The sequence below is a fragment of the Lissotriton vulgaris genome, chromosome 11 (genome assembly GCF_964263255.1).
Source record: "Lissotriton vulgaris chromosome 11, aLisVul1.2, whole genome shotgun sequence".
Lineage (NCBI taxonomy): Eukaryota > Metazoa > Chordata > Amphibia > Caudata > Salamandridae > Lissotriton > Lissotriton vulgaris.
The window spans coordinates 868,052,519-868,066,671 of record NC_141699.1 but is presented as its reverse complement, the minus strand read 5'-3'; the positions used below and the strand labels follow the sequence as shown (position 1 = coordinate 868,066,671).

Below are 14,153 nucleotides of genomic sequence, written 5' to 3'. Positions count from 1 at the left end.
TTGCAGTAAATAACAGATCTGTTCTGTTTAGCTGCATAGCATGCTCTAGTAGTTGGTCGTCTTGCCTCCTTAATGATGTTCATGCAGTCTGGAGGCAAGTTAAGGTATCCAAATTCTAAGATTTCAGGAGCCAGATCGCTAGGTTCATCTGATTGGGATCTGGGTGTCTGATTTCTCCATGGTTCTGAGTTACAAGATGGGGTGTGAGGCGCAGTCTTTGATGAGTAACTACTGAAAGCTCCAGGAACGTTGTGTACCGAGGCTGTCTCACCTATGTGGGAGCAACTAGGATCAGTGTGAGTGACTGTTGCCGCAGTTTGCCTGCCACCAGCGGAATCAGTGGTGCTGGGGGAAAAGCGTACGCAAATCTGCCTAACCAGTTCATCCATATTGCATTGCCCTGTGACAACGGATGTGGGAACCTGGCGCCAAAGTGCCGGCATTTTGAGTTTTCGTTTGTGGCAAACAGGTCTATCTCTGGGTGCCCCCACTGTTTGAAGAATGGAGGAGTACTTGGGGGTGAATCTCCCATTCGTGTAGTTGTTGGCTGTCTGCTGAGCAGATCCACTATTTGATTGTCTTTCCCTGGGAGGTGTTCTGCCAGGAGAAAGATGTCTTTTGGAATTGCCCACTTCCATATGCTCTGTGCCAAGTGGGACAGCTGTGGCGAGTGTGTTCCTCCCTGTTTCTGGATATAGTACATAGCTGTCATGTTGTCCGTCCGGATCAACACAGTCTTGCTGTACAAGTATTTTTTTAAATGCTTTTAGGGCTAGGAATATTGCTAGCAACTCTAGTTGGTTGATATGCAGTTTCTTTTGTTTGATTATCCAGAGCCCTTGTACTGTGTATTGAAGTAGGTGGGCTCCCCTAACTGTCAGTGATGCGTTCACTGTTAGTACTAGTTGTGGAACTTGCTCTTGGAACAGTCGCCCCTTGGAAAGGTTTTATGGGTTCCACCACTGCAGAGAGTTGTAAGCGTGACTGTCTACCAACACTAGGTCTTTAAGTTGTCCTTGAGCTTGGTTCCTCTGCCGTGCTACAACTAAGAGAGCAATGTTCCCTCAATGGCCACAATATTTCAATACTGGTATACATCCCATTCTTAGTATAATCTAGGTGACAGATACACAACAATCTTTTTTATTTTCTTCAAAAAAATAAAAAGCTTATTTTCAATTCATCATTGCTTTCATATTTTTATATTTTTTCCGTAATATTTTAATTCATAAGGAACATTTTATCACATCACATTTCATAAATAATTTCATGGTTCATACAATAGAAAACATAATATGACAATAGCTATATACACAAAAAAACAATTTACCCAAATGTTTGTACCCCTGGTGTCACACAGTCAATCACAACATACCAACACAATCATACCCTCACTACATTCAAACCCACAGCATCTGAAAAAAGGAAACTGAATCCTAATTGGCAGAGCTCCCCCGCCAATTAGTAGGTCTCAAAGCTCAGTGTGAGACCCTGCACTTGGTCGACGCGCGTTTCGGCGGCACAAGGCCACCTTCTTCAGGACCTCTTCCAGGCAATCAAACCCAAATATCCAGGGGACGATTAAAAACAGTTTGTTACTCTTAGACCATGGAGGACGAGGTCACAAGCATGAACCATGTGTAATGGTAGATCAAGGAGATTACACTGCGGATACCCCAATTTAGAATAAGGAGAATTTTATTGGCGCCGAATCGAATTATGGAAGAGCGTGCCGAGTGTTCAACGGTACAGTATGCGGTATAGTATTCAACTTTTAATTAAGTCAGTGTATCCTGCTCTTCCATACGATATTTATTTCTTTTGTTCTGTTCCGTTTTTGATTAATACAGGAAATAATGACTTCCCATGTCCGCGGATTACTCCAATGTTGCACGGGATATGGGCCAGCACCCTCTCCGACTGAGTGGCATAATTCCAAACAAAAACAACTGGCACACTTCCAAACCCAACACTAGATGGCAGGAGTATGCAGAGCATGTATATCTAGAGCTACATATCCTGTTACCACTATATTCTTAGGAACCTTACCTTAAGGGAGGCATACAGCATATACAACAACTATCCAAGCAATGTCAAAGTCCCACACATACCTTTGGTATCTGCTGAGTGATTTTTGCCAAGTTCTGCCCTTTTTTGCCAATGATGAAACGATGAAGCCATGATGGGGCAGAAACGGATGAGACGATGAAACTGTTGGCCTGAAAGAAAGAAGTAAAATGAATTTAGAAAATTAACATTTAACCATTTACACCAGTCACAATGTGTCTGCAGCCTGGCATCACTTCTAAATTCAGATGGTGTAAATGTTTTTAAAGGTTTTGTCCCAAGTTATTAGGGGTCAACAATGTACCTCTGAACAAGCCTAACATCAAATTAGTAGAGTAGTCACAAATATGTGAGACCACTTCTTAGAGTGATGTTATGTGACAAAACTGCAATACGTTGTTAGATTATGCTCGCTGATAATTTTTAATGCCATGTAGAAGATAGCATTACCTACGCCATTTTCCTTTAGATGCCATTTTCCTCTTGATCGGAACTAATCCTGCTGGATTTTGAGAAATGCTTCTTGCTAAGTTTTGTTTCTGCAACAAAGAACTGTTGGGGCCAGTGCATAACTTTTCCTTTGGGTAAAGGCCCTCTCCCATCTGTCTGGCAGTTTATTCGAGGAGCAGAGTGGAACGGCCTTGAAAATGTTCTGGCTTGTGCAAGATACGAGAGTAGAAGTCTTTTCTGTCTCTACGCTGTTCATCCACATCCGTTTGGAAAATTCCACGGTGGGTGTGTTATTAGTTGACAATGCAATGCATATAATGTATCTTTATGCTTACAGTTTCCCAGTTCCCTCTAGCACTTGAGACTGCAAATGGGGCCTCTCTGAGCGTGTACAATAAATTATTATCTATGTATATTCTACACTGTTTTCTTTGACTCTTCGTTTGGCATTTAAGAGTGAGAGGGGGTCAGTGGTGGCCCTAATCGGGTCACTTCCTTCAATGTAGATGTTTAAACCTCTTTAAATTCATAGCAAATATGGGTGGGTTACATTAGAATATCAGAAAAAACAGCAAATAGACTACTAGAGTTAAAGAAGTTACTTCATTGTAATGAATTGGTTATATATGCACAAGCTATATAAAACATTCATAAAAATCTCCATATTTTGCCAAACATCTCTTGGCAGATCTGACAGCATCGCCCACCATACAGCTTAACAAAACCTGCTATGGTTGAGGTTTAATTTAAACCCAACTCCACTTTTTTAAATACCAATTCAAGAACCTAGACTGTTTTTGCATGTGTGACTCTGGAGATCCTAGATTCTGAATACATTGGTAATGGGCATACCTGAACTTTACTCCTGGCAAGAAACTGAACTGCTTGTTCACCACACTAAAATGGTGAGATGCAACAACTATACACCAAAATGTCTACTGGTCTCATTCCCAATGCAGTGAATAATTATGTACAGCAGTCTCATGTCATGCAGACAAACCACTTTGGATAGAATTATGGAACAAATGGCTTGTTACCAATGTGAATTGATAGGCATAGCTTTGTAACAATAACAAATTGTTCCTCTCCTCTTCATCAGTAGTTGTGAAAGTTGCATGTAAATATATGGTGGAAAATCTTTTACGCTAAATGACTTTACAGAACAGAAAACTACTGTTCTTTTGAGAGTAGAGAGTAGACTGCAAACTAGTACTCCAGCTTCTGTTGAAAATCGCATGCAATAAAAGTTGTAAACCTATTTAATATGTGCGATTGTGCGGCTTCTCAAATGGTCCTAAATGTCCACATACTAAGGTTTAGTGAACATAGCCAGGTTAGAACATATTGATTTTTTTTTTTTTTGAAGACGTTTATTATTGTGAAAAAAGTGCAGTACATATAGCAAAGCCTACAACCCTGCGGGCCGGCTGCGAGAAGTCCGTGTATTGTTGGGACATAGGGTTACAGGGGAAGGCTTTATGAATCGTCTCGTTCGTCGTCTGGCGTGCCTTGTCACTAGTAAATTATGCATATTCTCCTCATTTTGCACACGATCATTTCTATAATTGACGTCTCATTTTACATTTTTCTATAATTCAACCATTAACTCTTCAACATAGAACAGGGCTGTTCACATCGGTATGTCCCAGTGTGTCCGTGGTGCCAGTGCTGCACCACGTACCAACAGTGCGCACGGCACCAATGTCCCATCAACTTGTTAGGCATGCGCTGGTGGCGCGTCAGTGAAATGTGGGATCTATGGCTCGCTTGTATGGTTAGCTGTAAAGCTAGTGGGGAACAGGTTCGGTGAGCGGTGGTGTCCCCCCATCTGTCGGGTCAGTGTACGGCGTGAGCGGTAGACATATGTGTCGCCCCTGTTGCACTTTCGGTGGGTGTCACCCGCTCCCGTGTTCCCTGCCGAGTGTTCAGTCAGCGGCACCTGTCCGTCGCTGTGTGATGGTGGATATACACGCAGCTAGTAAGAACAGGAGTGCGAAACCTTTAACATGGGAGTGTGGAGGGGGCGTCAGAAATAGGGGGGGGGGGGGTCTACGGTGTGGCCGGTGTCGCCGCCCGCGGGGCGCCTACTCTTCTCAGCTGTCTCTGCGTGAGCCCCCTGGCTTCACCCTCCCCCCGCAGGGACCCCAGGATATCATCCCAGACGTGTGCGATCGGGAACTGCCTCAGACCTGCTATCTCCTCTCCACGTAGTGCCGTGCCCTCCGCTCTGGCCCAGTTGATAAAGGATGTGTACCAGTGTGCGGGAGTTGGTGGTTCTCTTCTTTTCCAGTGCCTAGTGAGCAGGCGTTTGGCCGTGATAAGGCCTAGGTCCCAGAACCGGGCTTGTGTTTTATTCTGTTTAGTCCTCTTGTATAGCCCAAGAACGCATGCCTCCCACGTGTTAGGTAGCCCCGGGCCTGTGCTGTGTGTCAGGAGCGATGTCACCTCCCCCCAGTATGTGGACAGAGTCGGGCAGCTCCAGAGCATATGCAGGATGTCAGCATCCAGCAGGTCGCATCTGGGACAGGCTGCGGTATCAGTCGCGAAGTATTTATTTATTCTGTCTGGTGACAGATATGCCTGGTGCAGTATGTACAGCTGAATAGTGCGGGAGTTACGTGGGACGTTCACAGGGCTGGCTAGGACCAGTTTCCATTCTTTGTCTGTCCAATCCCTCCCTCGGTGGGTCGCCCATTTGTCCCTAATCGGTTGTGTGGGCCTCTGGGTGTGTATGAGGAGCGCCTGTGCCAGCCAGTGTGTAATGTGTGAGCCTCTGCCCATAACATGTAGGTATTGGATCAAGTGATGGAGCGGTGGCTCCTCCTGGCTATCCCCCCAGGACTCCGTGTACGTCCTCACCACCGACGTGTGGAGCAGGAACTGCCCCGCCGGCAGGCCAGTGCTCTCAGATAGTTCCGCGAAAGGAAGCAGGCCCCCGTCCGTGTAGAGGTCTCCCATTGTCTCCACTCCGGCGGCAACCCAGGGTTCCATGTTGCGTAGCGACACCATCCCATTCCTCCGGGGGATACCCAGCAGGGGAAGGGCGGGGGCATACGGCCTGACATTCTTTGTGAGCTTCAAGCAGCGAAGGAAGCATTTGCGGGCTACGGCCACGTGCAGGGGCAGAGGGCGAGGTCCCCTGGTCAGTGGATGAAACAGGGCACACACCTGCGGGTGCGTCCATTGGTAGTCCGCGTTGGCGGTGTCGTCGAGGTGTGAGTCGTTGAGCCAGTACGTAACCCATTGCAGCTGTGCTGCCAGGTAGAACAACTCCATATTGGGGACCGCCAGCCCTCCCTCCGCCGTCGGGGAGTACAACTTCGCCAGGGCTACTCGTGGGCGCCCTGTGTTCCAGATTAAGCCGCGGAGCATCGACTCCAGTTCGCGGAAGATCCTCGTGGGGACATACAGTGGGACGTTTGCAAAGTGGTAGAGTAGTCTCGGTAGCGCAATCATTTTAGACAGAGCGATCCGGCTGGGCACATTCAATGGCAAGGTCTTCCAGAAGTTCATCTGAGCCCTCAGCGAGGACACGGCGCGCACCAAGTTGCCCTCCAGTATATTCTGCGGGTCTCTGTAAATGTGTAGCCCAAGGTACTTGAACGTAGTCGGGTACCAGGTAAGCCGGGCGCCACCAAGGTGTACCTCGCATTCCTCCAGGTCCGGGCTGAAGGCGTATACTCCGGACTTGGTCCAATTGACCCTGAGGCCCGACACCCCTTCAAAGGTCCGGAATATGTCCGACAGTGTCGCAGGCACTGCAGTGAGGTCTCGCACATAGAGTAATAGGTCGTCCGCGTATAGCGAGACCGTGTGCACCCAGTCAGCCAACGGGATCCCCCATTCCACTCCCTTGTCCCGCAGTAGAGCTGCCAGGGGTTCGATGGCCAGGGAGAAGAGAAGGGGCGACAGGGGGCAGCCTTGTCTGGTACCCCTGCGTACCCGCACCGTCTCCGACAGCAGCTTGCCCGTCCGCACGCGGACAGTAGGTCTCTGGTATAGTAGCCCGACCATGTCCATGAAGGCATCCCCTACACCAAGTTTGTCCAGCACCGCTCCTAAGAACGGCCACTCCACCGAGTCGAAGGCCTTCTCCAGGTCTAAGACGAGGCACCCCGACCTCGGCCAGTGTATTGTGGCCGCTTCCTGGACTCGGAAGAGGCGTCGCAAGTTACGGGAAGTGCTCCTCGCCGGCATGAACCCGTTTTGGTCTGTATGCACCAGTGCCGGGACCTCCAGGGTCAGGCGGCAGGCCAGCAGGGAGGTGAATACTTTGTAGTCCGTGTTCAACATGGCTAAAGGCCTGTAGGACCCCATGCACGTGCCATCCCTACCTGGCTTCAACAGCGAAACCAGATTCGCCTCGTTTAGTGAGTTTGGGAGCGCCGAGTCCTCGATCGCGTGTGTGTATAGCTTGAGCATCTCCGGGACCAGTACGTCCGAGCAGGCCTTGAAGAACTCTGCAGGCAGGCCATCGGGGCCGGGAGACTTGCTGTTGGACAATGCGAAGATGGCCTCTCGCATTTCCTCTTGGGTGAATGGGCCCCCTAAGTCTTCCTGTTGCGCGCTCGTCAGGGAAGGCAGTTGGATGTCAGCTAGGAAATCCGCAATGGTAGCCGCGGAGACCCTCAGCTGTGACTTGTATAGGGCCTGGTAGTGCCCCACAAATGCCTGGTGTATCTTGCTTTGTGTGTACACGATCTCCCCTCCAGCTGTCCGAATAGCGGATACCGGTTCCGTGCGGGACTCCTGTTTGACCAGCCAAGCCAGCAATCTCCCCGGCTTGTCGCCGTGTTGGTGCACCCGCGCAGAGTGGGCCGCGAAGTTGACGTGCCTCAGTCTTTCTAGTAGCACTGCATGTTCCTCACGGGCCTCCCGCAGCCGGTCACCCGCGCCTATCACCACCTCCCGCTCCCAGCGGAGTAAGTCCGCCTCCACCCTGCATAGGTCCGCTTCTAACTTCTTCTGTATGCTTGTGTGCCCAGGCAGTGACCCCGTATCACCACTTTGAAGGCGTCCCATTCCACACTCTGGGAGGACGCCATGCCCGAGTTGTCGGTGAAGTACTGTGCTACTCGGGCCTGCAGGGCATCTCTGAAGGGGGCGTCGAGTAGCAGAGCGGGTTGTAGCCGCCACGTGGGGATGGGTGGGTGTGGGCGTTCCCATGCTATTGCCATCGTGTGTGGGTTGTGGTCTGAATGTGTCCGGCCGAGGTATTGTGACTCAGTAATGTGCGGCAGCATTTCCGTTGTCACCATGAATCTGTCCAGGCGGACATGTAGCGTGTGTGCCCCCGAGTAATACGAGTATACCCTGGTGTCTGGGTTGTGCGCGCGCCATGCATCCTTGAGGTCCCACTGTGTCGCCCATCTTGTGAACGCCTTCGCAGCCCCTAAAGATGTAGCATCTGGTCTGGGCGGGGTCGAGCGGTCCAGTACAGGGTCTAGCACTGTGTTGTAGTCACCTCCCAGTACCCAGGGGACTCCGTGCCAGGGCGCCAATTTTTCCGATAGGTGTGTCAGGAAGCTTCCCTGGTCTGTGTTCGGAGAGTAAACGGACGCCAGGACTACTGGCTGCCCGTCCATCCGACCCTTCACTAGTACATATCTCCCCCCCTGGTCCGTGAGCACGTCCGCCATTGTGAAGGGGGTGCCCGGCCTAACCCACAGTAGTGTCCCACGGGCAAACGAGGAGTATTCTGTGGCGTACAATTGACCCCTCCACCTGCGCCGTAGTGCAGCCACTTCCGCCCCGCATAGGTGTGTCTCCTGCAGGAGTGCGATCTGTACTTGCTGCCTTTTCAGGTAGGAATATATCTGGTATCTGCGCGCGGGTGTGTGCATTCCCCTAATATTCCAGGTGCATATCTTGATCGAAGTCCTATTAGTGGTGCGTACTCCTCCCCAACCCTCGTACAAACAGCAGCTCCACCAGGGGCTCTCCCATCGCCATCCTCAGCATGCCCATCTCCACCCCCCGTAGTACACTTGGCATTGTTCAGGTAGACATTAGGTAGGGGAAAAACAATAAGCAACATTAACCAACTGTGGGTGAGACCCACTGAAATACCAAAGGGGCAGTGGCGAAACGGGCCACCGTCCATAATCTCAATTGAGAGGGACAACAGTTCCAGTCTAAGGGGCAGTGCGCATAAGCACGGTTGAGGCTAAGAGGAAGTTAGGTCAGTTGAAGGGATGCCAGTTCCATCCCCGAGCCTCAAGTTGCAGGCCGTTTGCTGGCCACCGGCTGTGGACTGGCACACGGCGTCGCTCTGGTCCCATGGGGCCCCGCTTGTGTGGACCCCGGCCATTGGGGGGGGAAGGGTCGCGGTTCTGTGCGAGCTTTCGGCCCCAGTCAGGGAGGGCACCCCTCCCCTTCAAGGCCGCATCCGCAGATGTCCAAGTATGAGCACGGGTCAAGGGGCAACCCCACCATCACCAACCCCGTCAACCACCAACGCCATTTAGGCATTACTCACTGTTTCTGTGGTCCGCTGTCCTTTCGGTAGGCAGGGGGGGAGAGGAGCGCACCCCTGGTTGCACCTGGCGCAGGCTGTGCCTCAGCGTCCCGTCGGCCGCTGCCGCTTCCCCCCCCGCCTGGACGGTCATTTTCCAGACTTCTCCCGTGGGGCTAGTGGATCAGGTCTGAGGTTTGCGGCGTGACCACCGGCAATTCCACAGAGATCTGTGAGTTCGGGATCCCGTAGATGGCTTCGTCGTCATCGCTGGGCGCTGTCTGCTGTCCGTCCTCGAGGTGTGATTCCTGGGAAGGTGGGTTGCTGAGCTGGGAAACCTTCCGCATCGCATCGCGTTGTTCCTGGAGCATCTGATCCAACGGGGGAGAGTGTCGCGACCCTTCCTCTGCCCGCTGGGACTGTTGAGTTCCGTGTCTCCGGCGGTGCCGTGGGCCGCGCCTCCTGGGCCTTGCCTCGCCCCCACGATGGTGCTTGGGTGCCGCATCCGTGCCTCCGTCCAGCCACTCGCTGACCTCCCCGGGGGTCCCAAAGAAGTACGTGTTGTCCCCCGCCACCACTCTCAACTTTGCGGGGAAGAGCAGGGAGTATTTGAGGCCTGCAGTGCGTAGCCTCCTCTTAACTTCCAGGAAGTCGTGTCTCTGGCGTTGCACCTGGATGGTGTAGTCAGGGAAAAACATGATCGACGCATTGTCTATGGGGATTTCACCCATTCGCCTCGTTTCCCGCAGCACTGTGTCCCGGTCCCTGTAGTTCAGAATCCTGAAGAGTAGTGGTCTTGGGTTGGCGCCGGTCGCGTAGGGCCTGGTCGGTACTCGGTGCGCGCGTTCCACGACAAAGTGGGGCGATAGCGTGCCCTCAGGCAGCAGGGTCCGTAGCCAGTCTTCCACATGTTGTGCGGGGTGGTTCCCTTCCCACTTTTCCGGGACACCTACGAGCCGGATGTTGTTGCGTCTCGCCCTCCCTTCCGCATCTTCGGCCCTGTCTTCCAGGAACTCTACTCGGTTCAGGAGGTCCTGCACGTGCCTGTCCGTTAGAGTGACTTTGGGCTCGATCTCCTTCACCGCGCCCTCCAGGACCTTGGTTCGGTCGGACAGCTTCCTGTGGTCGTCCCGCAGGAGGGTCAGGTCCACAGCCACGCCGTCTATCTTGGACTCTAGGGAGGTCCTGGTCTGCTGGAGCGATTGTTCCATTCGCTCGACGGCTGCCAGCACGCTGTCTAGTCTCGTGGCCAATTGTTCGGCAGCCATTTTGTCGAGCTGCTTGCTCGTTTTCCCTTTCTGCGGGGCCCCACCAGTCCCGGTGCGGGTCCGCACCCCTCCTGACATGTGCGGGGGTGCACGTCCAGCAGAGTTGTTGTCTCCGCCACTCTGGTGGCACCTCTGGGATCACCCCCCGCCTGGGTTGGGGGTCCGTTGGTCCGAGGTTCCCCCCTCGACCGTGGCCGGCGTCTTCGCGGGGGGGGGTGTGGGGGGTCCGGCGGGTCTCCTCCCCTCCACGGCCCAGCTCCGCCACGCAGCCCCTAGTGCAGTGGGTGTCTCGTGCGTGGTCGGCCTTCCCTTCCTGGCCTTTCTTCCCCCGCACGTGTGCCTGCACGGAGGGGGGGGGGGGGGGGGGGTGGGGCGGGGGAATCCGCAAGTGTCTTCAGGTGTCCTCACGGGCGGGGGGGGGGGGGGTGGGGGGACGGGGGGGACTTGTCCGCTGTGCCACCAGCCGTTGATTGCAGGCCCGACCGGGGGCACCGGCCCGTGGTGGCGAGTTGTAGGTGGCCTCTCCGCCCCGGTCCCTCCGTATCTGCTCTCGTGACCGTGACTCCTCGGGTGGCGCCTGGTGTTGTGCGGCGCCCCGGGGGCCGCCCGACTCTCCCCCTCCTCACCGGTTCAGGTCGCGCTCCTAGGTTGCTTCAGGCTCGCCGGTAGCCGTCTTACAGGGGCTGCGGCGTGGATGCTGGGCCGTCGTGATCCGCTGGTCGGGGCAGTGGTGGCGAGGCCGGCCTCCGCCGAATCCCCGGTGGTCGCTCTCAGCGTGGCAGCAGACCGTTGGCGGCCCTCGGGGAGTGTGGGCCGGGGCCTACACGCTGGGCCCAAGCCCCGGTCTCTCGTGGCTGCACTGCCGGCCGGGAGGCCTCCGGGTCCGCAGGAGGGTCGTAGGACAAGCCGGGGTCCGGTCTGGTGGAGCCTCGGGTCAAAAGTCGGCCAGGCTGCCGAGATGACCTCCGCGGGTGTCCGCCTGCAATTTCCGGCGGCCTCGGTGTATTTTTGGCGGATAATTGGCTCGGGGAAGGGGAGCTTTTCACGGAGCTCTACCCGAGCACGTCCTCCGCCATTGCGTGCTTAGCCACGCCCCCCAGGTTAGAACATACTGATGTACTGCATAAATCTGGAACTGTTGATCATTCAAATTTAGTATGTGTGAGCCAATTCCCAACATAAAGGGGATACAGATTACATTCTTGCATGCACAACTTGACTTGGTAAAAGACTTGACCCTTTTATGTAGAATAACAATGTAAAATTCAGAGGCATAAAGAAATGTCCCTTTATTGTAATACATTAGATCCTTACTGATTGTGAGAAAGTGCCATCTTTCTTGCCTTGGTATGCCCCCACTTTTTTTTTTAACTGCTGATGTGCTTAGACTGAGTGTGCACTGGGTCCCTGCCAATCAAGTACCCAGGGCCTGTGTTCCTTCCCTAAAAACTATATTGAAACAAAATACCCAATTGGCATCTCTGGCCCCCTGTCAGCCCCTAGTAAATAGTACCCTAGGTACCCAGGGCTTGGTGGCCAGAGAAGACCCCTTATGGCAGCAGCACTGATTGTGCCTCCCTCAGGGGCCCTGTGCCCTGGTACCTCCACCCTGCCTTTGCAGGCTGCGTGCCTAAGTACAGGACTAAAACATGAGTCGACATGGCACACATCCCTGTGGGCATGGCACACATCCCTGTGTGCCATGCCCACAGAACCCACTGCCCTGGCATACCTCAGTCACCGCTCTAGCTGGATGCCCTATGCCAGAGAGGAGGGCACAGGTGCAGGAGCCCTGTGCCCCTACAGTACCCAGGAACATTCCTGGGCACTAAGTGCAGTGATGCTATTTAAGAGTATACAGTGCTGGGAGGTGGTCATTACGAACTCCACAGCACCATAATGGCTACACTGAAGACTGACAGGTTTGGTATCAAACTTCCCAGCACATTAAACCTGCACTGATGCCAGTATGGGATTTAATGTAACATGCATGAGAGGGCATCTCAGAGACGCCCTCCAAAACCCGAACCTACAATCCACATCTGGGCTGAGTGGCTGCAGAGGCTGCCACACAGCAGACATGTTGCTGGACCCCTGGGTGGAGAGCCCCCGCTATCCTGGGTCTGCAACAAAGCACATCCTGGGCGAGGTGCTATGTCTCCTCCCCCAGGATGGACAGGGGGAAACTTCAAAGCATACCGCCTCAGAGCTTCTCCAGACCATTTGCTGTACCCAGCAACCAGCCCCCCCACCAGTCCTACCCCCAATCTGGTAGGAAGACTGGCAGGAAAAACCACATCAGGAAGGGGGGTGTGCCCCTTCCTGATGTGGTTTTTCCTGCCTGAAATGTTAATTAATAGATACTTTGCTGGCTTGGTGTTTTTTATATATATTTTTTTTTTATTATTCCTTCTCTGTTTTCATTGTTCTTTCTGTATTTTTGTGTTTTACTATAGCTTGATGATTACGCTTTCTAGTTAACAGGACTTAATTTAAGAATGTATTATGTAGATATCTGCATGTATGTAATGACTAGTGCTATATATGTATTATGTATAACCTTACTGTTTGTGCTCTGTACATGCAACAAAAAGGGGAAGGGGGAAAATCCAATAAAAAAAAGTTTTTAAAAAAAAGGGGGGGGGGGGGGGGGGGGGGTGTGCCAACTCCGTCCCTCAGATGAAGGAGGCGAGGTGAAGCACGACCCCGGGCTCCGGCCATCTTGTAGATGGGGAGTCCTGCCCAATCCCAGCTAGGCTCCTGCCCCCCTCTCACAGAAGAGGAGCAGGCTAGGGGGTGTACTCACCCCAGGACAGGGACCCATTGGTCCCCGCCATTGCCCTACTTGTAACGCCCCTAAATTTAGTATTTAGGGAATCCCTGAACCTTCCTTCCTCAGATACGGATATCAAAGAAGACAGAAGATCAAGAAGACGACCCGCCGTGCAGCTGCTAACAGGACAACAACAACTGGCTTGGCCCCAGCCCTACCGGCCTGTTGATCCTGGTACATGCCCCTGCATTAACTTTAAGAGATTATTTTTGATTGCTCCGAGGTCCACGCACATGGGCGGGACTATTCACTAGATTATAACTATACACAGAGATCTCCTACTACAGAATCTGTCTCACCCACCTGTCTATTGTGATGGAATTCCAGACAGGCAGGAACTGTGGTAATCTGCCCCCAACAGGAGTGGAATGCTGTTGGGGGAGCAGAGGGTAGTCACTGTTTAGTTGTGGAGGAGCAATTGCTGTTGTTACTGCAACCTCTTCCCTTGTTATTATTGCCTCTGTATCCTCTAAAATACTTTTTGTTAGAGGATGTTTGTGTTTGCGTCTTGAAAGATGTAACTACTCCAGTTTGTTTGGAGCCTCCTCTATAAAAGGAGCAACAGAAAGAACCTCTAGTCTGTGTGGACTGTAGAGCTCCCATTGACTTTGCCGCGGCTGTCTTTTTTCATTTTTTCCAGTGTAGGGTCTACTTCTGGGCCAAGTAATTGGTTTTGGTTAAAAGGCTGGTTTGCACTTCTTGTTTGAACCCTGAAATGCGCAACCACGCATGTCTCCTGAGTAGGACACTAGTATTTACAGCTCTAGCTGCTGTGTCTGCGACATTTGTGCACATTTTATTGAGGCATTTTAAATTAATTTGCCTTCTTGTATGAGTTCTGTTGCCTGATCTTTATATTGATCTGGAAGGTGTTGTAGTAGTGTCTCTAATTGGTCGTAATTAGCCCTGTCATAACGTGAGAGAAGGGCTTGTGTATTTGCAATGCGCCATATATTTGTAGCTTGTGCAGCTATTCGTTAACCTGGCGCATCAATAACTTTGGATTCCCTGTCGGGTGGGGGCGTTTCACCAGAAGTCTGAATTCGCCCTTTTCCTTGCATTGGACACCACTAGAGAGTCT

At 52.4% G+C, this 14,153-nt stretch overlaps 1 protein-coding gene across 4 annotated transcripts in view; it reads right to left on the bottom strand.

The window, feature by feature from the left end:
* HDLBP (high density lipoprotein binding protein) overlaps positions 1-14,153 on the bottom strand; it is a 955,902-nt gene that overhangs the window by 674,023 nt on the left and 267,726 nt on the right. For all 4 annotated transcript variants that reach the window (XM_086944014.1, XM_086944016.1, XM_086944015.1 and 1 more), the window contains exon 9: positions 2,112-2,219. In XM_086944014.1, the coding sequence (XP_086800140.1) occupies positions 2,112-2,219 (108 nt within the window). The remainder of the gene's footprint in view (positions 1-2,111; positions 2,220-14,153) is intronic.